This window comes from Cololabis saira, chromosome 12 (genome assembly GCF_033807715.1).
Source record: "Cololabis saira isolate AMF1-May2022 chromosome 12, fColSai1.1, whole genome shotgun sequence".
Taxonomy (NCBI): domain Eukaryota; kingdom Metazoa; phylum Chordata; class Actinopteri; order Beloniformes; family Belonidae; genus Cololabis; species Cololabis saira.
The window spans coordinates 34,483,056-34,509,940 of NC_084598.1; the positions used below are offsets into that span (position 1 = coordinate 34,483,056).

Below are 26,885 nucleotides of genomic sequence, written 5' to 3' on the forward strand. Positions count from 1 at the left end.
CTATCTGACACATTCCCCCTTTTGCTCATCTGTGATTGCTAACTGTGATCAGCTATGCGACATGCATGTTATTTACGGGTACAAGGATGTGGGTTTCACAACGCGGCCGTCGTTGCTGACCCACAAATTATTTACATTTTTACAACCATGGGAATGCTACAATCCGTTTTTTTTTTTTCTTCACCTCAGTAGTCTTCTTGTAGGAGAGCTACATCATTAGGAGAAACCAGGTCGTTAGCGGGTATAGAAGGGCAAAGTTTTACATAGACAGGTAAGCCAAATTTGGCAGTTTCTTTTGCTGCATGGTCAGCTGAAGCATTGCCTAGTGAAAACAGGGTTGGACTGGGTGTGGGCTTCACATTTAACAAAGCAATAGATGAAGGTAGTTGACAGGCTTGTAACAGTTCACCAATCAATTAACCACATTTAACGGGTGTCTCCGAGGATGATAAAAATGCTCGGTTCGCCCACAATATATAAAATCTATAAAATACAATATACACAACCAAAAGCATCTCTGGAATCTGTATAGATTGTAACAGTTTTACCTTTTGATCAGTATATAGTTTCATCTACTTGGGTGGAGCTGGAGGAGGAGGGCGCTTTCAACAATTAAGAATTATCACAAATTGTATAACCTGCGTATGGTATTCCATTTTTATAAGCAGAGCCGTCAGTGAGGAAAACAGGAAAAGTCAGGACGAGTGTTAAAGACAGAGGTGTCAAAAGTATTCACATTCATTACTCAGGTAGAAGTATAGATATTAGAGTTCAAAAATACTCCTGTAGAAGTTGAAGTATCAACTCAAAATTTATTTATTTATTTATTTTTTTCTCAAGTAAAAGTATAAAGTACTGGTTTCAAAAGTACTTAAAGTACAAAAGTAAAAGTAATATAAGCGGGGAAAAACCATTAAGGCTAAAAGCCATTGAAAATGAATGCATCTTAGTATAATGCAAATATACTAAAGAACCATATATGTGCATTATTGAGCATTAACATGTGTTTCAGAGACCAGACACGTACAAACCAAATATGTTTATACTTCTCATCCAACCACAACCAAATTCACTCTATCCGGATGGCACAATTTAACTGGATAGTTTTTTTTAAAGGCCGAAATGAAATAGAGTAAGGCTGTTTTTAAAACGTAAGGAGTAAAAAGTAAAGATAATTGCGTGAAAATGTAAGGAGTAAAAGTAAAAAAAAACGTCTGAAAAATAATTACTCCAGTGAAGCATACACAACCAAAGGTTCTACTTAAGTAAGGTTATGAGGTATTTGTACTTCGTTACTTGACACCTCTAGGTAGAGATTAGTTATACATGCATTCAGAGACGTTATAGTAGGCCACAGACAGATTTCCATGCACTTACATGATGAAGTTACCATAGGCAGGATAAGATTATGTAAATTGGGATGCTCTGATTTGGCTCTCCTCTCAGCGCTCAACCTGTGTAGGAAACACTTTTGAAAAAGACATTAGTATTTTCATACATTTCAGATTCTTTTCTTTTGCGTTATCCAGGCCTACCCTTTGTGGAGGGCAATTAGCAAATATATATTTTGCATGTACCCTGGAGGGAATCCATCAATCTGATCTCGTGACAGACCACAATTCTCTTACTATTATTTGGCTCCAAATTTTGTAGGCAACAGATCTTGGATTTTTTGTAAAATTCAGTCGTCATCAGAAGTGTCATCGTCATTTGATTCTTTAATCAGTTTCACCGGATAAGGGTTTTGATTTTATCATTTAACTGGTTCTCTAATTTCATTTTCGTCTGCGTTGTGTTTTTAAATCCTTGTAGTAGAGCCATCAGCTTTTTATTTAGATCAGTAAGCGAAGCTATTTGGGATTCTGCATTACGGCGTCTACTTTCATCCCTCCAAAATCTGAGGGAGTTTGAAGTGCTTTTTAGTTATTTTAACAATTTAATACTAACTAAGTAACAAACAAAACTAACAAATAAAACTATCGGTACCGTGATTACCATACATGTATTTAAAGAACTGAAAAACTTCCCAAAAACTTTCCAACTATCAGTCTACCTGAGCATATAAATCATTCCTGTTGATGCAAAGAAGAGCGAGTCGATTCTTGCAGAAATTAAATATACCCCATTTTGGGAGAGCGTGTCATCCCCACTTATAAAATAAAAACAGTTCTTCTACATATATGTCAGTTTCCCACAAGTATCTCAGTGTTCCAAACACTTCTTTTTGGACCTCAAGTCCTGCATATGCTATAAGTCCCACTGGACTACTCAGACCAACATGGCATTCTGGCCATTATTTCCTTAATGTTACCAGAGATATTAAACCTTTTTAGAAGAGCGAGTCAGATTCTTAAGGCAGGAGAAGCAGAACATTCTCACAACGCAATCAAATTCAAGTGTTATGAAATTGCCAGCGTTCCTAAAAACATCTCTACAATAACGTTCCCAATAACACAAAATAATAAAAAATAACCCTCACAACCACACAGCGGACTTACCTAAAATCTCAGGATGACGTCAACCATTCTCCGGCACTCCAATTCACAGACTTTCGACAACAACTCAGCAACAATAATTTGGGATTTTGTAAGTGGATCCCTTTACCTCTAAAATTTTAGATAGAGTCGCTGATTGCGCCGTCGTTCTGGAACAGGAGTTTCCATCGAAGGTCTATTGTCATCCGGGTCAACGGCACCAAATTGTTGTGGAATTTATCAAAAACCAGTTCAGAAGTCCGCTCGTGGTATAGAGAGGTTTTTAATCAGTAAGCCGGGGTTCGACATGACCAACTCAGATCGAGTCTGTATTTGGTGTGTCGACCCAAATTGGTTTGTTCAAAGGGTTTTTATACAAAAGTTACAGGAATAAACCAGCCCAGTGAGAGAGGTGGGACTTTTAGCTTTGGGACCACCCCTGAGGGATCAGGAAGTCCGTATATGTTCTTTGTCTCTGTGGGGGCTGGAAGTCTCGGCAGGGATGCAAGACGCCGGACCTTGCGTGACAATGTCCCGGCAGGGGTCCCCAGGAACTGGAACCCGCATGTCTATGAGCATAAGGGGGGGGCTTGAGCAATCTGCAAGGCGTCGTTGTGTCCCTGCAGGGGGGCCAAATGGTCAAAATGCTTCATCAACAGACACGCGCATCATTGCACATATATTTATTGATATGCACAGACTAGTACACATTTAGGTCTGTAATGGAACGTGACTGTTGATATTTATAAGGGAAAAAAGGAAAAAAAAAAAAAAAAAAAAAAAAAGAAATTGGGGGAAAAAAAAAAAGGGTCCATAGCGCCAGGCTCCTTGGGGCGCGAGGCCCCGTGGGGCGCAAGGCCCCGTGGGGCGCAAGGCCCCGTGCGGTCGCACGGTTCGCACATCCCTTGCGGCGGCCCTGTGCGTATGTATGCGTATATATATATATATATGTATGTATACTAAATATAGTAATAATGCACATATATATATGCCTTAGGTTTTTACCGGCATGGTATCAACCATTAATATGTGTGCAGACAAAAAACCCTGTCCCTCTGTCTGGGCCCCCCCTGTCAATCGGGCCCTAGACACATGCCTAGTTTGCCTTTGCGTTAATCCGGCCCTGTATATATATATATATATATATATATATGTATATATATATATATATATATATATATATATATATATATATATATATATATATATATATATATATATATACACACATCCATTTGGATATTTGGATATTTTTTATATTTGGATATATATACATGTGTGTATCACACATGGAGTAATAAGACTTAAAGGGAGGGCACTATGTAATCAAACAGGAGGCCTTTAGTAAGTCTTATAACATGTATTTATATGACATTATAACATGTTTATATATTATTACATTATGATGTATTTATATCATGACATTATAACATCTGTGTATATGTATATATGTATATATATATACATGTTATATGGTAATAATATATATATGTATATATGTTATAATGTAAATATAAATATTACTAAGAATACTATAGAAATATTGATTTAATATAAATACCATGTCATAGCTATCTGTTTCTGGTTATTTTCATATAAAAGTACGTTTTTCAATGTTTATAGTTATTCACAAGTATACATACATCTCTGACGTTCATAACAAACCAAACTGTTTGAAAATCTGTTGAGAATTGAGCAAGTTATGGTTGTTTTGCAGTACAGGCACCATTAAACACAATGTTAAAGTGAGTAAGCTCTCCTGTGGCAAGATGGCCGCTGTGTGACGACGTCGCAGCAGCGCGGACGAGTCATCTAGCCTTTATATATGTCTATGCATGCGTCCCATCGATGCATCCAACAACGTTTGGAAAGCCTGCAATTTAGTCATTAAATCAGGGCCGCAGAGACTGTTTTTAAAAAAAGGCTCAAGACCAATCTCTTTAATCAGGCTTTTAACTGACTCATTTAGCTCTTTTAAATTTTTATCTCAATGCAAAATTGACTTATCTCAACTTAGCTCAATGTTTTATCTAAATATTTTAGTCGTTATTTATGGTCTATTTTATACATTCTACTGTCTTATTCTTTTAGTTTTTAATGTCTTGCATTCTAGGCATACTTTTAGGATCTTATGTTATGTTATACTTTTTAAACTCTATTAGTGTATTTTATCCTGCTTTCTTCTTAGCTCCAGTGTTTCCTCATGGGGAGCCTCCATGCTGGCCTGCAAGGGGTCGTCCAGGGGGTCTTCCTGGGGGTCGTCCTGGGGGTCGTTCTGGCTTAGATGGTGGTGGAGCTCTGCACCACGGCTTTACCGCTGTGGTCCTCTATCCGTCTGGGCTGGGATGGTCTCTGTGGAGGACACCCTTGTAGATGCGGGCTATGAGACCTCCTGGCGTAGACGGCTCCCTGTTACCGTTTCCTCACCTGGATCCTCTGTGCTTAGCCATGTCTACACCGTGTGTCTGCGTGTGTGTCTGTGTGTGTAACTCGGGTGAATTGTGGTGTGCTTGTGTCTGTCCGTGTGTGTGCGGGGAGGGGAGCAGGGCATTAATACGTTTTATGTTTGTTTTATGAAAAGCAATTTGTGTTGCATTTTTGGTATGAAAGGTGCTTTATAAATAAAGTTTGATTTGATTTGAAATGTAATCTCACCAGCAATGATTTCTGTGCATATTTGAGAAATCTAAGCGATGCTGACCAGCCAGTTGGTGGAACTCCGTCTTAATGACCATCGTAGGTTTGTGGCCAGGAAAATGAATAAAGTTGTGCATGAAGCGCTTTAGCGCAAGGCACACTTTATGCACCAACCGGCAGGCAGTTGCTTTCCCAATGTGTTCAGCGTCTTCAACACTGTACAGGAAACTCCAAAAAAGATGCAAAAAAACGAAGAGCAATGCACATTGTTTGCAGTGACGAGAGGGCAGACCCACTATGCGTAACGTTTGCAATGTATGGATGGAGAAGGTTACTTAAATACATCAGGGATTCTGCGGAAAAACGGTAGCGCTCTCGCAAATACTCGGGGAAAGATAAAATGTCATACCGTGGTCTTATCATCCTCTCACGGTGAATTGCACGAACAATTTGGGCTTCTACGTCGATAATGCGACCTTCCTCAAAGGGAAACGGCATTGTGTAACAAGTTACGCAGCAGCCCTCCTGAACTTAAATACCCGAACATAACTGGGTTATCTGAACAAAACCTGAACAAAACCGGCATAAAACCAACCCCCTACCAGGTTATGTTCAGAGCCTATGGTCATGAGCCATGGTGATTTACTTAACCTGACCATTTTGCAACGGAAATCCCAGGTTTACCATTTACCCAGGGTTAACATACCCAGTTTAGCCAGTAAACCTCCTTCTTGGAATACCCACCAAATCTGTATCCACTTATGAACAAAAATAGTTGCAACAACAAAACCACAAGGTTTTACATAGGAACCATTTTTAGAAGGATATATGAACTGAGCACTCAGCCAGTGACAAATACAATCAAGTAAAATCAAATCAAACTGCGCATTTTGCAAATTTTCAACTCTAACCCTTTTACCTTTGACCTGTTGTCGTCTTTTTTACTGAAATGGAACCAGACTTTCGACTATTTGTATCATTTGGGCGCAATTTAGTATTGTACTCAACAGAGCTCTGTCAAGTAGTTTCACTGTAAATCGTGGTATTTGCCAGGGATGCCCAATTAATCCTTTATTGTTAGGGCACGAGCACTGAGGGTGCGAGGACCCTATTGTATCTATAGCGTTTATTATTAGAGGAGTGTGTGAAGATTTGCGGCAACGGGTGGAGCCTGAATTATGGTTCTGCGTTAAATCGACACAGAGCCTATGGCGTACGTAGGGTCTGCGTTGGTGTAACGCGGAACCATAAATCAGCCTTGACACATGACGAGTGCGCGCAGGGAGGATTCAATTCAATTCAATTTTATTTATATAGCGTCTACTACAACAAAAGTTGTCTCTAGATGCTTTCCAGAGACCCAGAACATGACTCCTGAGCAATTATTACATAAACAATGGCAGGTAAAAACTCCCCTAGTGGGAGAAAAACCTTAAGCCAAACAGTGGCAAGGAAAAACTCCCGTTTAGGAGGGAAGAAACCTTGAGCAGGACCAGGCTCATAAGGGGGGACCCTCCTGCCGAGGGCCAGACTGGGGGTCAGGGATGTCAACAGCACAGCAGGCAGGTGGAAGCAGCAACAGGATGACCAGGGGTGGGGACTGCAGGCCAGCATGCAGCTCCCGAAGCTCCGGCCCAATCAGCAAGTCCCAGGTTGGGGTACAGGGTCGGGGAAAGGTTGAGAAGGGGCAGGGCCAGGGAGAGGAGTCTTGAGGGACGAACCTTCTCCCCTGCCCAAAAGGGGCCGTTACCCTGCCCCCCTCACTCCCACACTGCAGGTTCCAGTGTTTTGTATTCAGAGATGCTCTCCGCCACCGGCAGAGGATGCTGCACCATGTACAAAAGAGAAAAAAGAGAAGAGAAGGGGGGGCCAGCACAAGAAACTACAGGAGCGACTCTAACACACTGGCGTTTACACTACCTAGAGATTTACCAACACCAGCTAGAGGTTTACTAAACACTAACTATAGGCTTTACTAAACAGAAATGTTTTAAGTTTAGTTTTAAAGGTGGAGTTGGTGTCAGCCTCCTTAACCCAGATTGGAAGTTGGTTCCATAGTAATGGTGCCTGATAGCAGAAGGCCCCCTTCCAAATCTACATTTGGATACTCTAGGAACTACGAGTAAACCTACACTCTGAGAACGGAGAGCTCTGACAGGAACATAGGGCACTATCAGGTTTTGCAAATAATGCGGAGCTAAGCCGTTTTGGGCTTTATACGCAAGTAATAAAATTATAAATTGGATTCTGAATTTTACGGGTAACCAATGGAGCGATGCTAACACTGGAGAGACGTGGTCTCTCCTGCTGATTCCTGTCAGTACTCCTGCTGCTGTATTTTGGATCAGCTGGAGCCTACTCAGCAAATTACTTGGACATCCTGCTAATAACATATTACAGTAATCTAGTCTGGAAGATACAAACGCATTAACTAGTTTTTCTGCATCACTCTGCGAGAGGATTTTCCTAATCTTTGCAATATTACGGAGATGGAAAAATGCTATTTTACCAACCTGATTGACATATGGTTTAAATGACAAATCCTGATCGAAAACAACACCAAGGTTTCTCACAGTTGCACTGGAAGCCATTGCAACGCCCATCTAATCCCTTCCTAAGATGCTCTGGACCAAGAATGATAACCTCTGTTTTATCTGAATTTAGAAGCAAGAAATTTCTGGACATCCAATCCTTGATGTCCCTAAGACATGCCTGAAGTTTAACCAACGGTTCTGTTTCATCCGGCTTCATAGACAAATAGAGCTGCGTATCATCAGCATAACAATGAAAGTGTATGCCGTGATTCTGGATTATACTTCCCAATGGCTGCATGTATAAACTGAACAAGATTGGCCCTAGCACTGAACCCTGCGGAACACCATAACAGACCCTTGACTGTTCTGAAGAAACTTCATGTACATGAACATCCCTTTAATCCCAACAACATGCTCTAACCTGTGCAGTAAAATGCCATGATCTACAGTGTCAAAAGCAGCCCTGAGGTCCAGTAGAACCAGTATGGACACTAATCCCTTATCTGAGGCCATAAGAAGGTCATTCTTGACTCGAACCAGTGCTGTCTCTGTGCTATGATGCATTCTGAACCCTGACTGAAAGACTTCAAACAGATCATTTCTATACAAATAGTCACATAACTGGCTTGAAACTACATTTTCCAGAGTTTTAGATACAAATGGAAGGTTGGAAATTGGTCTATAATTAGCTAAGGTGTCTGGGTCAAGAGAAGGGTTTTTAAGTAAAGGTTTAATTACTGCAACTTTGAAAACCTGTGGTACATATCCTAAACTTAGGGATAGGTTAATTTGGTCCAGTATTGTCGCACAAGGAAGAAAAAAAATATTTTTGAATAGTCGAGTCGGGATGGGGTCTAACATACATGTGGTTGACTTAGCTCTATTGGCGAGTGAGGTCAGCTCAGGGAGGTCTATAGGATCAAAACAGTCTAGAGTCAAGTAGGAGCCTAGGGAAGTCACTAAAGCTGAAGAAACGCCCACAACCGGCTGGTTGATTTCTTCTCTAATTCTCGTTATTTTACTGTTAAAGAAGCTCATAAAGTCTTCACTACTGAGAGCTACAGGAATGCACGGCTCAACAGAGTTGTGACTCTTTGTCAGCCTGGCTACAGTGCTGAACAGAAAACGTGGGTTACTTTTGTTATCCTCTATCAACGTTGGATAATAAGCTGTTTTGGCTTTGCGAATGTTTTTTTTATATACTATTAGAATATCTCTCCATTCACGATAGGAGTCTACAGACTTACAAGAGTACCACTTCCTTTCCATTTTACGCACCTTTTGTTTCAACATGCGGATATCTGAATTATACCAGGGAGTTAAGCTCCTGTGGCTAGAAACCCTCCTTTTCAAAGGAGCAACTTCATCCTAAAGCTGAATGCAAGAAATCAGCAGTGTTACTGTCACAGTGAGACTGTCATCAGTTATTTTATCATTTGATCCTGATTTGTTTTCATACATTGTGTGGGTTTTTATCTTTGCTTTATATTATCATGATTTTATGATTGCATGTTTTATATTCTTGCATGATTGTGTTCTTATTGTGGTTTTATTGGTTTTACTGGATCAAAAACTGAACTGATGAGGGACACCTGGAAAACTGATTGTGTGACACACCCCACAGAGCACGATTGGTGCAGACGGACAAGGGATGGGTTTTAATTGATTGCGCACAGGTGAGCAAGGGAGGAAAAAGGCACAGCAGGTACGGCAGAGAAGGAACACGAGACGCGACACGAGCAGCAGTAACGGACGCCACTTGGGACTGAGTCGGAGTTCTTACCACGTTGGAAGAAAACGGTTTGGTGACGGACGCGGACCGACAGAGAGGCTACGGCGAGAGACCGGGCAGGCGTGAGAGGACGAGCCAGAGCAGGAAAAGACTTGGTTCAACGCCTAACAAACGATAAGTAAAGCAGCTGCTCGAGGGAAGGAGCCAGGGCGTTTCTGCAGGGCCGGAGCTGGGAGCAGACGGACACAGGACCCCACTGACTGACTTGCAAACGTAAGTGTGTCGGGGTTTGGGTGTATAGGACCCAGATACAGGAGACAAAGGTGGTAGGATTTCCAAAAATGTAGTTTATTAAATCATCTAGCACCTTCCTTGACAACCTTTTGTATAATTTGTATAATCTTTTGTATTTTTTTTGTGTAATTGCCCTGTAAAATTGTAAATAGGTTATGTTTATTTTTATTCAGAACTGTCCCTTTTTCTTTTCTTTTCTCTTTCTTTTTCTTTTCTTTTCTTTTCTCTCTCTACCTCAAACTGCTGCACCTTAAATGTTTATACGGTTTATTCTGTATCATAGAAATACCACATTTGTTTTTATTGTTTATTTTATTTTATCACCAAAGAGCGAAACTACCGGAGTCAAATTCCTTGTTGGACGAACCTGGCCAATAAAGATGATTCTGATTCTGATTATTAAACGTAAAGCGCTGCTGAGCAGGAATTACAACAGAACAAGAGCCTAAACTCGAGAAGAAAAAAAAAAAAAAAAAACGTGGACGTGGGAACAGTACCGATCAGCAGGGACCAAGGCAAAGACAAGATATACACAGAGGACTTGACGAGACACAGGTGCAAACAATCAGGGCAGATGACAACAAAGGAAGTCAAGACAAAACTTAAACACAAGCACATGGGAACCGGGAGCCTCCCGCCAGCTCTGAGGCCTCCAGCCAACTCATCGTCCAGCAGGTCCGGACAGTCGATCAAGACGGGAACCTGAAGGTGGTCTACCCGTCAAAGACGGACCTCTCCAACGACATCAGCAACTTAACAGTCATTTGGTAGTCGGGCTTTGGGTTTCTTCACAATGTTTATCCACTGACAGGCAACACAAAGTCATTTTAATGAGTTAACAGTTTGGCTTTGACTATGTACTTTTTTAATGCAAACATCATCTAACAGTTAACTGAAGAAGATATTTAGTTGGGGTATTTTTGCCTGAGAGCATTGAACGTCCCAGATTGACTTTATTTTTGAATCATTTTAAGCTGAACAATCAACTTGTTTTGTAAAGTTAACTCACTAAATTGAAGAAGTCATTAATTTGTAATTCTGCAAAAAAAGTTTAATTTACAAACCTTTTAAAATTTGCAGTTCTTTCTTTAAACATGCACAGATAATGTCTGATGATCATTTAATAAATGCGTTTGATTAAACTGGCTGGTGATATTTTCGTTTTGTTGTAGAAGACTGTTCGAAAAAGAAGAAATGGACCCACACATTTTTCCATAGCTTTTATTTCACAAGTGGTTTATTTGGGTTTACAATCATTAAGAAGAAAGGAATGATTTTATATTTATGCTGGATAGGAAACCTGTAACATTATTATGCACTTGTAACACTTCCAGACACGTCCAATCAGTAGAGAACGTAGGCTTGTGCTATGATTTAATTTCAGCATGCTGCATAAAAAACTACTCTGGAGAATCTATAGACTATGCTAGACAATAGAAAAATCTTACATTCAGGCAAATATATATTGATGTGCACTATCAGCATTATCGCAGCTTTTTTTAAATCACAGTGCATAGCCACAAGTTTTCAATTTACGGCGTAACTCTAAGTCCACTCACTAAACGATGTTTAGATAAAAACATACAGTATATATCTGGGTCTGTGCCATAAAGCTGTTGTGTTAACTTGACAGTCAAACCTAACCGTAACTATCAAAATGACTGCTTGAAAATAAATGTAGGATATAAGTATAAAATAAGCTCCAATGATGAGCTGTAATAATTGTTTTTGTGGCATGATTCGTTCGATTCAGCTTTATTTATAGAGAAATAAATCAGGCGGAATTTCATCTCAAGCACTTAATGATTAAATTAAAAATCATTGGACGCCGCCTTCACACAGTGACGTCTGTCACCAGGCAGGATGGGAATGATTGACGGGTGTTCATCACTCCTGTTTCTGGCCTACCTTATTTATTTGTTTATTTTATCATTGTTGTGAAGAGTTCAGAATTAATTTTCTGTGAAATTTGTGTTGTTACTTACGTGATTTAAAGTAAACTGTATTAAGAAAAATATTTTTTTTAATGCCCTATAGAGGATTTTTTTCTTTTTTCTATTATTTTTTTTTGTCACTTGTCTTGATTGAGTAGCTCAACTTAAGACGTTAAAATGTGAAATGATCATGACTGTAGCATCTTGAAGTCTAACAGACTGGCATGTTCGTGGATCATCTCATGGATTATCATCGTTGGTAAACTATTACCAATATAACTCGCTCAGGAGCCCATGACAAGGGTTATGAGAAACTGATTTACAAGTGTAAGCCACCTCGAGGTACTTGTATGTGTCTGAACAAGGATCCTTAAACACTGAGTTGCTAGCTGGGATTTTGCAGTCTTGTTTCCCGTTACACCTGTGGGCATAAATGAAAATAGGTCAGTAAATGTTGTCATGAAATGTGTCACTTAAAGGAGCTGTATGTAAGAGCAATAATAAAACGAATCATAAAATGACCCCGATATGTCAACAGACATTTAAAAATCATGTTCATTTCAAATACTTATGTCACTGACAACAGCACTCAAGCCAGGATATTCCAGTTTAAAAAAAGGAGTTGCAGCCCTCAACTGATGTTTATGTTTTCATTTTTTGTTTTGGCCTGAAGCTCCACCCTCCACCTATCTCCCAATCACCAAGTCAGTATTGTTTCTGAAGCTCCACCCTCCACCTATCTCCCAATCACCAAGTCAGTATTGTTTCGGCATCCGGGTTGCCAGCTCGGCTCTAATTATGGCAGCCATGGCAGCCTACGTTCCTGCTGCATTCTGCAGCCTACCTGGCAACCTCTGGTCGGGGGGAGGAGGGGGAGGGTACACGCCGCTCAACAATATTTTGAAAGTGACTGCAGTACCAGTTTTGGCCATTTCTTACAGACGGCTCCTTTAATGTGGAATTCATGATTGTCGTATGTGTCATCTTAAACACTGTGAGCTTTTGTTTCCTGTAATTTACAAAGTGAACTCTGCAAAAAATGATGTTCTTTTATACTGCATCAGTGAAAACAGACCCTCCCTTACCTTGCAGCAACTTCTTTAGCGGGGTTGGAGCAGTTGACCTTTAAAGTCTCGGACCCCGGTTTCTGATAAGAGCAGGTGCTCCGGTCACGACGTCCATAATTTGCACCGTAGACGGAGATAACCTGGCCTTTCCCTGAAGAAGAGAGGGAGATTGTGGCTTTGTCAGAAAAACTAAAGTAGTTGTGCTCGCGTCTGTAACATTGAGCCATTCTGAATGCTTCTTCTTACCACACGTCAACCATGCGAGAGAGTTCTGACACACAATGAGATGAGCTGTAAAATAATTAACATGTTTTTAACGTTAAATCTCACAATCAAGTCGGTGTATAACTTAATGTATCAGATCAAGTAGAAACATGTTACTGACTCGCTGACAGGCATTGGTAGATGGTTTTAAGATACTTGGAGGTGGCTTTGCATGGATCATCCTCATTCACCAAAGTCATGTTGAACTCACACGATTTAAGGCCATTGCACCTGTTGCAATGAGATGAAGAGTACAGAAGTGCATTGTAAAAATGAATACATAATGTGGTGCTGTTTAAATATGTAGCAGAAATCTTTATTGATTACACTCAATGTATCTAAGCAATAAAAAAACAATAAAAAAGTAGTAGTGTTGAATAAAATCTGCTGTTATGTATCCAGATTATGTAATATAAATATAATCGTGCTTTAGTAATGGTAATAATATTAGGAGAGATTAATGAGGTAACTTGCATAGAATCTTTCCCCACTTCATCGGCCTAACGCCAACCACCTGGCTGTGAGACGGTGAACACTGGGACAATTACAATTTGACTCAGTTCCTGCAGTAAACCAGAATAGTCCTATGTAAAATACAAGGTTTACCTGTCCTTGACGATGTCGACAATTCCGTCTTGGGAGCATCGAGTATTGGAGAGCTGTTTTGAAGACCTGCCCTCACTGCAGGTCTCACGGTCGTCACGACCATACAGCGCTGACTTCACAACGATGACTCCAGAACCTGTTACACACCAAAGGACCAAGTAAGTTAAAAAGGGGGGACTTTAGATCATCGTTTCCCAACTGTCCTCATGGCACACTGTCCTGCATGTTTTACATGTTTCCTTGCTTCAATGCACTCGGATACAAATGACTGTGCCATTAACAGAGTTGTGCAGACTTTGATGACAATCTGTTGATGATCCATACCAGACAGAACTGTTATTGTGTAACAAACAGAATGTTAAATCATTCAAATGTTGTACTTACTGCACTGCAAACGATGGACGTTGCCGGGGCCTTCGCAGGTTATGGCTTTCTCTGTGGACAGTAGGCCTACTAAAATAACAAAAATCGGAACATAAGTTACATTTAATATGCTTGTGCTGTATGTATGACATAAATCAAGCATTTTCTCATCTACCTGGATGCAAGGCTAAGCAAGCGGCCGCAAGCGCTGGAAAAGAAGAAACACGTGTAAGAGATGTATAATATCTACAACTGGCCGGCCTTCCTGATACATTTCCTCCTCGTTTAAACAGATGTAACAAATTTGGTGCCATTGTCACATACAGACATTGTAAATTCCTCTAAAATCTCACGCTCTGTAAACTAGTGTATTGTTCTAGTCAGGATTCCTTTCTATACTCACACAGTGCAGTGGTGAGTCTGAAGAGCAGCATGGTTGTAGATGATCCCGTCTTGAGAGAAAGATGAAACTGATGCCGACAGAGAAGGAAGTGCTTGTATTTATACTGCTGGGTGAAGAGATGACGACGCAATCTCCTCATGTGCCCTGAATACCACATTGTTGTAGTGTGCAAACATGATGAAAGGCAAAACTGATGATAATAGCAAAAAAAAATAAAGATATCTCAAGCATCCACCTCCCATTACCAAGATAATGAGAGGACGGTCAGAGTTGAAGAGTTGTAAATATTATCATAATAGCGCTGGTCCTTTCTCCTTCACATGTGTTTATTCAGGTTAAATTTTCAGTTTTTTGTTTGTTCACCAGTTGTCTAATCTGTTATCTTTTCTTGAAAGAGTGCTGCTTCTTGTGTTTTGTGACATCTTGTATGTAATTGGAACGGGTCTTTCGAGGCACCTGCAGGTTTCTTCTGTTTGGGAAGGAAAAAACATGCCAGAAAAGATTAGTTAAGGTATTAATTATATGAAATTATAAACCTGATCTCCACATCCAATACTGATTTACCAGTATCCAATTGCTAGGCAACAGGGTCGACAGTGTGAACACAATTATGCACTAAAAACGGCAAGTATAAGTGTTTTTTTTCTCTGCCCCAGCGGTTCAGGTTTGAATGGAACTGAATTACAGCTGAAATTGGCTTCAATAAGAACAGCTGCATTGTTTTCTTTAGTCAAGCCAAGTTTTTTGTATTAATAATTATTAATAATAATAATAATAATAATAATTAATAAAGTAGATTATTTATCAAAATGAATGAATCAAAACGGGGCACCACCTGACATAATCAAGAAAATGATAACTAAAAAGCAAATTCAGTCTCAAGGAAGGAGTCCGAGCACAGACCTTTGCAACAGCAGTTGTGACAAATATGTATAAAATAAGCACAAACAACTTCTCTCATTCAAATTAATCAGAATTTATTTACACAAGTGTCAAAAGGATGATAAAACAACACTTAGGATAAAATCTGATGGGTAAACAACACAAAACAACAACTAACTAACAGTAAACACAAACTTCAGATTACATACAGTATGTGCGTGAATGAGTGTGTGTGTGTGTGTGTTTGTGCGTGCGTGCGTGCGTGTGTGCGTGCCTGCGTGCGTGCGTGCGTGCATGTTTGTGTGTGTTGCAATGGCTGTTCATACAGTGGTGAGGCAAAAGAAAAGATGATCCAGTGAAAACAACTTCGGAGGTTTTATGACCAAGATAAGAGTGTGCGTGCGTGTGGGGAGGGGGGGGGGCAGGGTTTAGTAGACACTAGAATAATTTCTCACTACCAGAAAACCAAGTTCTTCTGATGTTTCCCACACAGAGACACACCCAATGTGAAACTGACTTCATACGTGCACTCTGGTCATTCAACTGGGAAAGGAGGAAGTTTGTTTTCTGTTGTGGAAGAACATGTCATGATGATCCAGCAACGTGGATGCAACAATAGACAACGATAAAATAAACAAACACGCTTAAACTAATAAACCCAGTTGTGACGGGATCAGCGGTCCGGCTCAAAGTGTACAACTAAACTAGTTAAATGTGTTAACTATGTTTCTCTGCCCAGACACAGCCTCTTACATGGATCTTTGTAGTTGAAGAAAAAGGAGGACGCCAGCCCATAGCTAGTAGCTCTTCATGCTAAAATAGGAGCTGTGGCCTTCTTCATTGCTCACAGAGAACTCCATGGGACTGTGGACAGGTCTGAGGTAGAAGAGACCTGGAGGACCTGGAAGGAAAAGAGAAAAAGAGAGGGGGGAGCTTGCTCTTTATAGCTGGCCCAGGCTGTGACTGCCCCCCCCCCCCTGCGGATTGGGGTTCATGCCCAATGAGAGGGCTATTCCTTATCACTGCAGGGCCGTAAATGCAAATCCTGCTCTGGCTTTACATCATTACTACATCCTTTGTTCCAAACCATACGATCAGCTGTTAGGAAATCAAGGCTGGTCTCAGAGTTAGGCCTCAGAGATGGGCCTTAAAGTTCAAATTAAGGTTTCCCATGTTCACATAGAACTGTGGCCCAACAGCGCCCAAGTGATACAAATGCTTGAAAGTCTGGTTCCATTTCAGTAAGAAAGACAACAACAGGTCAACTGTCAATACTTGCCAAGTGGATGTTTCCTCAAAGGGTCAGAGTTGAAAATTTGAAAAATGCGCAGTTTGATTGAATTTTACTGGATCGTATTTGTGACTGGCTGAGTGCTCAGTTCATATATCCTTCTTTTCTATAAGAAAAATGTTGGACATTCTCGTGGAATTGCCACAGAATAATTTATGTTGTGTTATGTTAATTTCTACAGAACAGTATTTATTTTATTATTATGAAAATGTTATATTGGTGATGCTAATTGACATTTTGTTGTTCTTTTAAAAAAAACAACTTTAGAATCGGTTAGGAAATTGATAAATAATCTAATTGTTAGGTAGAATGGAAAATTGAACTGGAATCGTCAAAATCTTATCAATTATCATCCCTACTCTTCTGAGGAAAGCTTCAACCTTGAGATGTGTCAAAGTCTCATCTCAGCAAGCCCTTCGCGACCTCATCCAGCCTCCCTCGCTCTCTCTCAATTCTTCCCAAATCTGAACTCTTCTGACCGGATGAATGCAGAGTTGCAGGATTCCAAAAAGACCATCGTTACAAAAAGCCCTGCCCGACCTGAGTCATCTGGAACTGATGCTGGAAGAAGCCGGTCCCCAGCACCCACCACGCTTACCTCCCTGCTAGAAACACAATCATCATCAGCCTCAACAGCCAGAAAACAACACAGCAGCAAGTTCTAACTGATTTTTGGTGGCTCCAGGCCACAGTACTGTGTGTACTCATGGCTCATTTCAGGGTAAGGCACGGCCCGACATGTAAGCTTCTTCCATCCCTGTTTTAATACGTTGTAGAAAACCATAGTCAACCTTCAGAAAAAAAAGGCTTGCCCAATACGTTCCCTAAATTTATCAAATCTTGTGTGCACTGCTAATCAACCACAGCCAGCCCATAATAAAATCTGGAGATTTAAAAACCTTAACATCTGACATCTAACGTTTGACAAAAAACTTGGCTTGATTAAAGAAAACAATGCAGCTGTTCTTATTGAAGCCAATTTCAGCTGTAATTCAGTTCCATTCAAACCTGAACTGCTGGGGCAGAGGGACCAAAAAATTGTGTTGGCAACTTTGGACTGAATCAGCAAGTGACAGGAAAAAAACACACTTATACTTGCCGTTTTTAGTGCATAATTGTGTTCACACTGTCGACCCTGTTGCCTTGCAATTGGATACTGGTAAATCAGTATTGGAGATCAGGTTTATAATTTCATATAATTAATACCTTAACTACTCTTTTCTGGCATGTTTTTTCCTTCCCAAACAGAAGAAACCTGCAGGTGCCTCGAAAGACCCATTCCAATTACATACAAGATGTCACAAAACACAAGAAGCAGCACTCTTTCAAGAAAAGACAACAGATTAGACAACTGGTGAACAAACAAAAAACTGAAAATTTAACCTGAATAAACACATGTGAAGGAGAAAGGACCAGCGCTATTATGATAATATTTACAACTCTTCAACTCTGACCGTCCTCTCATTATCTTGGTAATGGGAGGTGGATGCTTGAGATATCTTTATTATTTTTGCTATTATCATCAGTTTTGCCTTTCATCATGTTTGCACACTACAACAATGTGGTATTCAGGGCACATGAGGAGATTGTGTAGTCATCATTTCACCCAGCAGTATAAATACAAGCACTTCCTTCTCTGTCGGCATCAGTTTCATCTTTCTCTCAAGACGGGATCATCTAAAACCATGCTGCTCTTCAGACTCACCACTGCACTGTGTGAGTATAGAAAGGAATCTTGACTAGAACAATACACTAGTTTACAGAGCGTGAGATTTTAGAGGAATTTACAATGTCTGTATGTAACAATGGCACCAAATTTGTTTAAACGAGGAGGAAATGTATCAGGAAGGCCGGCCAGTTGTAGATATTATACATCTCTTACACGTGTTTCTTCTTTTCCAGCGCTTGCGGCCGCTTGCTTGGCCTGGTATCCAGGTAGATGAGAAAATGCTTGATTTATGTCATACATACAGCGCAAGCACATTAAATGTAACTTATGTTCGGATTTTTGTTATTTTAGTAGGCCGACTGTCCACAGAGAAAGCCATAACCTGCGAAGGCCCCGGCAACGTCCATCGTTTGCAGTGCAGTAAGTACAACATTTGAATGGTTTAACATTCTATTTTTTACACAATAACCCTTCTGTCTGGCCTCACTCTTCCCCATGATTTCTCTCATGCTAAGATACTAATTTGAATAAATTATAATTTAAGGCAGTGTTTCCCAACCCTGCTCCTCAGGGCACACTCTGCTGTGTGTTTTAGATGTCATCTTGCATCAACACACCTGATTCAGAAAAATGGATCATCATCAGATTGTCATGAAAGTCATTTGTATCCGAGTGCATTGAAGCAAGGAAACGTGTAGAACATGCAGGACAGTGTGCCATGAAGAACATAGTTGGGAAACGATGATCTAAAGTCCCCCCTTTTTAACTTACTTGGTCCTTTGGTGTGTAACAGGTTCTGGAGTCATCGTTGTGAAGTCAGCGCTGTATGGTCGTGACGACCGTGAGACCTGCAGTGAGGGCAGGTCTTCAAAACAGCTCTCCAATACTCGATGCTCCCAAGACGGAATTGTCGACATCGTCAAGGACAGGTAAACCTTGTATTTTACATAGGACTATTCTGGTTTACTGCAGGAACTGAGTCAAATTGTAATTGTCCCAGTGTTCACCGTCTCACAGCCAGGTGGTTGGCGTTAGGCCGATGAAGTGGGGAAAGATTCTATGCAAGTTACCTCATTAATCTCTCCTAATATTATTACCATTACTAAAGCACGATTATATTTATATTACATAATCTGGATACATAACAGCAGGTTTTATTCAACACTACTACTTTTTTTTATTGTTTTTTTAATGCTTAGATACATTGAGTGTAATCAATAAAGATTTCTGCTAAATATTTAAACAGCACCACATTATGTATTCATTTTTACAATGCACTTCTGTACTCTTCATCTCATTGCAACAGGTGCGATGGCCTTAAATCGTGTGAGTTCAACATGACTTTGGTGAATGGGAATGATCCATGCAAAGCCACCTCCAAGTATCTTAAAACCATCTACCAATGCCTGTCAGCGAGTCAGTAACATGTTTCTACTTGATCTAATACATTAAGTTATACACTGACTTGATTGTGAGATTTAATGTTAAAAACATGTTATTTATTTCCACAGCTCATCTCATTGTGTGTCAGAACTCTCTCGCATGGTTGACGTGTGGTAAGAAGAAGCATTCAGAATGGCTCAATGTTACAGACGCGAGCACAACTACTTTAGTTTTTCTGACAAAGCCACAATCTCCCTCTCTTCTTCAGGGAAAGGCCAGGTTATCTCCGTCTACGGTGCAAATTATGGACGTCGTGACCAGACCACCTGCTCTTATCAGAAACCGGGGTCCGAGACTATGAACGTCCACTGCTCCAACCCCGCTAAAGAAGTTGCTGCAAGGTAAGGAAGAGTCTGTTTTCACTAATGCAGTATAAAAGAACATCATTTCTTGCAGAGTTCACTTTGTAAATTACAGGAAACAAAAGCTCACAGCGTTTAAGATGACACATACGACAATCATGAATTCCACATTAAGTGAAGCATTTCCCGCTGGCAACATTTACTGACCTATTTTCATTTATGCCCACAGGTGTAACGGGAAACAAGACTGCAAAATCCCAGCTAGCAACTCCGTGTTTAAGGATCCTTGTTCAGACACATACAAGTACCTCGAGGTGGCTTACACTTGTAAATTGGTTTATCATAACCCTTATCATGGGCTCCTGAGCAAGTTTCATTGGTAATAGTTTACCAACGATGATGGAGATAATCCATGAGATGATCCATGAACATGCCAGTCTGTTAGACTTGAAGAGACAACCGTCATGATAATCTCTCATTTCACATTTTAACGTCTTAAATTGAGCTACTCAGTAAAGATAAGTGACAAAAAAGATAATATAAAAAAGAAAAAAAAATCCTCTATAGGACATTAAAAAAACTATTTTTCTTAATACAGTTTACTTTAAAGCACGTAAGTAACAACACAACTTTCACAGCAAATTAATTCTGACAACTCACAACAATATGAAATAAACAGAAGTGATGAACACCCATCAATCATTCCCATCCTGCCTGGTGACAGACGTCACTGTGTGACGGCAACGTCCAATGACTTTTAATTTAATCATTAAGTGCTTGAGATGAAATTCCTCCTGATTTATTTCTATATAAATAAAGCTGAACTGACTTATCCAAGCTCATCAATGGACCTTATTTTATTCTTATATCTTACATTTATTTTCAAGCAGTTATTTTGATAGTTACGGTTAGGTTTGACTGTCAAGTTAACATCATAACAGATTTATGGCACAGACTCAGATATATACTGTATGTTTTTGTCTAAACATTGTTTATTGAGTGGACTTGGAGTTACGCCGTCAGTTACACTACCTCGGTTGTGGTTGTTACCTATTCTTTTTTTCTACAACTGTCTCCAAATATATGATGGGTTAATGTCAAGATTGGCAAAATGAAACCCTTTCTTCATATGCAAATTAATAGGGGCTCTCTGCATGTCAATAGTACGGTGGCCGAGAACCGCCATTGCGGAAAATTAAAGAAACGCTGCAAATAAAATAAACGCTTTGGAAATAAAATAAACGCTGAAAATAAAAACAAACGCCGGTGCAAATAAAAGAAACGCTGCAAATATAAAGAAACGCCGCTGCAAATTAAAAAAAAAACGACGCAAATAAAAAAGCCACAACGGAAGTGAATTACCGGGGACTATTTTTGCTGATGCACCGGTGTTTTTTACGTGAGAGGAGAAGAAGAAGACGAAGAGGACGTAAGTGAAAAGGAAGAAATAAGAAGAGCGAGGAATAAGAAGAACAACGAACGAGAAAATAATTGAAAAGGTTAGTGTTCAACGTCGCTACGTGTAACTTTTAATCTGCAACACCGGTGCATCGGCAAAAATAGTCCCCGGTAATTCACTTCCGTTGTGGCTTTTTTATTTGCGTCGTTTTTTTATTTTATTTGCAGCGGGGTTTATTTATATTTGCAGCGTTTCTTGTATTTGCAGTGGCGTTTCTTTTTGTTTGCACCGTTTATTTTATTTGCTGCGGCGTTTGTTTCTGTTTGCAGCGTTACTTTTATTTTCAGCAATGGCGGGTCTCGGCCACCGTACAATAGTCCTCAAATGGGAAGAAACGGCTCTCTGTGAAGGTATAAATTGAAAACTTGTGGCTATGCACTGTGAAAAAAAGCTGTTATAATGCTGATAGTGCACATGAATATATATTTGCTTGAAATGTAAGATTTTTCTATTGTTTAGCAGATTCTGTAGATGCTCCAGAGTGGTTTTTAATCAACATGCTAAAAAATTTAATCATAGCACAAACATACAACATTACGTTCTCTACTGACTGGACAAGTGTTAGAAGTGCATAATAATGTTACAAGTTTCCTTTCCAGCATAAATATAAATCATTCCTTTCTTCTTAATGATTGTAAACCCAAACAAACCACTTGTGAAATAAAAGCTATGGAAGAATGTATTGGGTCCATTTCTTTTTTTTTTAACAGACTTCTAAAACAAAACGAAAATATCACCAGCCAGTTAAATCAACTGCATTTATTAAATGCTCATCAGACATTATCTATGCATGTTTAAAGAAAGAACTGCAAATTTTAAAAGGTTTGTAAATTAAACTTTTTTTGCAGAATTACAATTTAATGACATGCTCAATTTAGTGAGTTAACTTTACAAAAAAGCTGACCAACATCGTTCAGCTTTAAATGATGCAAAAATAAAGTCAATCTGGGACATTCAATGCTCTCAGGCAAAAAAAAACAATTAAATATCTTCTTCAGTTAAAGTTATTCTATGCAACTTCCTAGAGCTAGCAAGATTTGAAAGTGGCGCTTCCTCTAAGCTCCGCCAGCCGCGCGGCTGGCGGAGCGCTGCGGTGCCGTGCACCGGCGCTCTCCGCTCTCGCCGCGATGGAGACGCCTCACCCCATACAGCTTCCGAGCGGGAGCTGCTGCGGCTCTTCACAGCTGCGGCAGCTCTTCGCGTCCCCACGGGCTGCTGCTGCAGGAGTTGCTGCTGGGGAGAGTCCTGCAGCAGCAGCCCAGTGGAAATAACTACTGGGCTCCGTGGCAGAGGGGAGGGAGGGGGGTTACACTGGGACACTGTGAGCCCAGGAGGACCCGTGGGAAATGGACACGGGTGGCTGTAAGCGAGTGCGCGCATGGGACAGGGCCGGGGGGCGTGGTTTAAAATGAAGGCATCTGATTGGTTCTTTCCCTTCCTGGACCTGGACCAATCCGTATCATTCGGACCGAATGGGCGGGGCTTAGAGGTGCCTCTTTCAAAATTCTTGCTAGCTCTTCCAGATCAGGGAGAATACCTTTAACTGTTAGATGATGATGTTTGCATTAAAAAAAGTACATAGTCAAAGCCAAACGGTTAACTCATTAAAATGATTTTGTGTTGCCTGTCAGTGGATAAACATTGTTAAGAAACCCAAAGCCCGACCAAATGACTGTTAAGTTGCTGATGTCGTTGGAGAGGTCCGTCTTTGACGGATAGACCACCCTCAGGTTCCCGTCTTGATCGACTGTCCGGACCTGCTGGACGATAAGTTGGCTGGAGGCCTCAGAGCTGGCGGGAGGCTCCGGTACACCGTCCCCGTCCCCGCCTGACCCCGTTTCCTCTTGATGCTCAGCAGTGAACTTGTTCAACTCTGCCATTTTCTGTGAGAAAATAGAACTTTAACTTTAACTCAAAGCACCTATATTATACTTTTCCTTCAAAGATTCAAAAAATATGCAGCACGGTGGCTTAGTGGTTAGCACTGTTGCCTCACAGCAAGAAGGTCCCCGGTTCGACTCCCAGGCCCAGCAGGACCTTTCTGTGTGGAGTTTGCATGTTCTCCCCGTGCTTGCGTGGGTTCCTCCGGGTACTCCGGTTTCCTCCCACAGTCCAGAAACATGCATGCTAGGTTAATTGATCATTCTAAATTGCCCGTAGGTGTGAGTGTGTCTGGTTGTTTGTGGGGACTGCGGGTGGAAACTAGCATTTCTGCTAAACCCGGTGTATTTACACTGCTTAAAGGAGCTTGAGGCTCCTTTTAAGAAATGAGACTCTCTAGCGCCATCCTTCACCACGACGGCCGTCGGGGGTACTGCAGCCAACAGCGAAGCCGGCACGGTAGAACGGGGAGAACGCGCATGCAGCGTCATGTGACGTCACATCCGCAGCCCAGCGCGGGAAATTCCAGCCCGGAATTGCAGCACATTTTGCAGCACACAGCCTGTTCAAGGCAACGGAGAGATACACTAGAGGGCTCATTCTTTTGGGTTTGGAACGCTTCATCTGACATTATTACTAGAAAACTTAAAACGTATAATTTTTCTCATAAATTCTGCCTCAATCCGGCCTCAAGCTCCTTTAATGTAGTGTTCATGAATATGCATTGTCCCGTCTAAAGAAACTTTGAAATTGAATGTGTAGCATCATTTATTTATCTCTTTTTGCCATCAAGTTGCATTTACCACGCAACAATTGCACAATCAACATGTAATTATTAGTATGGTAGGTCTTTAAAAAGGTTCATAATCATTTTGCAACAGCTGTTGCCATGGAGATTGACTGTCATCATATTCTGGATCTGTTTTGGGCATCAAAAATGTACAGCTCTATCAAAACCTTGCCATTCACGGATACTGCACAAAATATATTGATTTGATACTGATTCGTGCACCTGCGCGAGGCGTGTTAAACGACTGTTTCCACGAGTCCTGCCATCATTTACATTTGTTTAACTCAGAAACATTCAATTCAATTCAATTTTATTTATAAAGCGTCTAATACAACAGATGTTGTCTCTAGACGCTTTCCAGAGACTCAGAACATGACCCGCTCTGCAGGTGATCCTGATAAAGAGCCGCTTTCTCTCTTTCTCCTGCTCTCCTCAGTGTGGATGAGGGGAATGCATGAGCACAGCAGGGGTCACGTTCTTCGCAGGGGTCACGAAGTTACAGTTACAATTATTATAGAAGGCTTCAAATAGCGGAGATCAGCACCGCCTCGCAGGTATTCCACTGCTCTTCTGACTGAACCGCTGCATCCCGACTCTGTAGCGTCTTTTTCTCCTAAAGCCCCCGGTGCAGGTGTGTTTTTTCGAAAGAAAAAAATAGTTATGGGTCGTTGTTGTCGCTCTTTTTTCTTCTGGGCAAAAAGATTCTTATAAACCGACATGCCACCATTGGTTATATTTGAGACTAATAAACGATTCATCAAAGGGTCCCGTTCTTGAGCTGCTCACTGAAGCTCATTGGTCGTTCTCAGCTTGTTGCTAAGCGACCAACGTTATTGACACAGGAAGTGAAGAAGCGGAGAGACTGTTTAGAATGCAGAACACGATGCACAATGCAAATCCATACAGTACCATGCTGAGATGAAGGCTAGAGGGGCATTAAATGGGAGCATTTAAAATAATGTTTTTATTTAAAATAACTAAAAAGTTACTTTTCATAGTAACGCATTACTTTTTGGTCTAACTAACTGAGTTACATTTTAATGAAGTAAGTAGTAATGGTAACTAGTTACTATTTTTCAGTAACTAGCACAACACTGGTAGCTCTTCCTGCTAAAATAGTTCCCTGGGACCCTGGGAGCAAGAGTGGAGGAAAAAGAAAAGAGAAGAGAAGAGAACAATAGAGAGGGGGGAGTCTGCTCTTTATACAAGGGCCGCGGCCCCTCCTGCGGTTTGGGGTCCATGCCCAATGAGACGGCTCTCCCTTATCACTGAAGGGCCGTAAATGAGAGCTGGGCCTTAAAGTTCAAATTAAGGCTTCCCATGTTCACATAGAACTGTGGCCCAACACATACACATTGAATGTTGTTATCAAATGATGACTTCATGAGGAAGTATAAGTTAAAAGTTTTATGTAATGATTATAACAAGGTCTGTAAAGCAATTCCCATACCTTTACTTATCACTGTTTAGCCTTCGAGAGGTCTCATCGGATCAACTAAATAAAACACTGGTGAAAAGAGGTTCCCACCTGAAGACACCTAGTTAATTTTAAAAAAAATTTTTTTAAAAGATATCTGCAGTTTCAGCAAGGATAATCACTGTATCCGTGCCTCGGGGATTCAAAGGGACATGTGATATCATTCCCATCCATCACCAACAATAAGAAAACCCTGGGGACAAAGCCCATCTGGAACATCCTTTGTCCAGTATAGTGTATTTTATGAAGAACTTTGTACTGTATAAGTTGTAAGTTTGGGTTTTTAGTCATAGTAAACGTATTTAAGCATATTTGTGACCAAGAAAACTGGTCGGTATTAAGAGAGAAATATCTGATATCTGTTCACAGTGCACAGAGAACACCCCAGATAATTATATGCATGCTTTATGGTTCTGTACACCGGTACAGAGGTTCTGGAAGGAGATTTGTGAGGATTGATCCACATGGATCAACTACAGAATCCCAGTGTGCCCCACGGTATGTATATTAGGTCACCTGGGAGACATTCAAATAGAACCTAATTGGACACACCGGGTTCTCACTGCCTTCTAGTAAATTGGAAACAAAAATCCAGTTTATGTATCAACCATTTTAGGAATCTTTTATCAGATCATATTAGTAGTGAGATAATGTCTGCCTTCACTGAACAACATTCGGCTGAATTGCACTCTCTCTGGTCCCCGATTATTGGCTTCGTTACCTAGTGGGGGCGGGGGGGTGGTGATCTCGTAGCCCTTGGGGTTGGGGGTCGGCTTGGGGGGTCTGGGGCGCGAGCCTCTGGTGGCCCCTGGGGGGCGGTGGCTGGGGCCGTGGGGCCCTGTCCCTGGCCGGTGGGGGCGTTGGGGGCCTATGGGGGGGGTTACCTCATGGCGGTGGGGGGGGGTGGCTGGGGGGGGCTCGGGCGGGGGGCTGTGGCTAGGGCGTCTCCGGGTCTCCCGGGGGGGGCTGGGCCGTGGACGTGGGGGTCCCACTCGGAGGGCCCGGCCCTGCCTGGGTGGGGGGTGGCTGTCTGCGCTGGGGGGGCATTGCTGCCTTGGTCCTCCGTCGCTGGGCGGGCGCCGCGTGCCCCTGCGGATGTGGGGACTCCGTGACCCTTGGGGTGTCCGCCGGGGTGGCCCCGGGGGGGGGGTGGGGCCGGGTCCGGGGATCGGGCCTCCCCTGACCGGGGGGTGCACGGGCGGGCGCGGCGGCGGGGTGGCACCATTCCCAGGTGTCTATGTCTTATGTTGTCAGTATGAATGGGGGGATGTTGGACCGTTTCCCCCTCCGTCTGGGGGCTCCCACGGCGCGGGGGGCGCCCGTGGAGGTACGGTGGGGCCCTGGCCCGGCTCGGAGGGCCGGCCCCCGTCTACTGGATGGCCG

General features: G+C 41.5%; 1 protein-coding gene across 1 annotated transcript in view; it reads right to left on the reverse strand.

The window, feature by feature from the left end:
• Positions 1 to 11,872: 11,872 nt before the first annotated feature.
• Positions 11,873 to 26,885, reverse strand: part of LOC133456406 (uncharacterized) — a 38,481-nt gene continuing 23,468 nt past the window's right edge. The window contains exons 15-21 of the mRNA XM_061734882.1: positions 24,935 to 24,950; positions 23,020 to 23,237; positions 16,039 to 16,091; positions 13,543 to 13,678; positions 13,058 to 13,167; positions 12,691 to 12,823; positions 11,873 to 12,026 (exon numbers count right to left, since the gene is read on the reverse strand). Coding sequence (XP_061590866.1) covers positions 11,873 to 12,026; positions 12,691 to 12,823; positions 13,058 to 13,167; positions 13,543 to 13,678; positions 16,039 to 16,091; positions 23,020 to 23,237; positions 24,935 to 24,950 — 820 coding nt within the window. The remainder of the gene's footprint in view (positions 12,027 to 12,690; positions 12,824 to 13,057; positions 13,168 to 13,542; positions 13,679 to 16,038; positions 16,092 to 23,019; positions 23,238 to 24,934; positions 24,951 to 26,885) is intronic.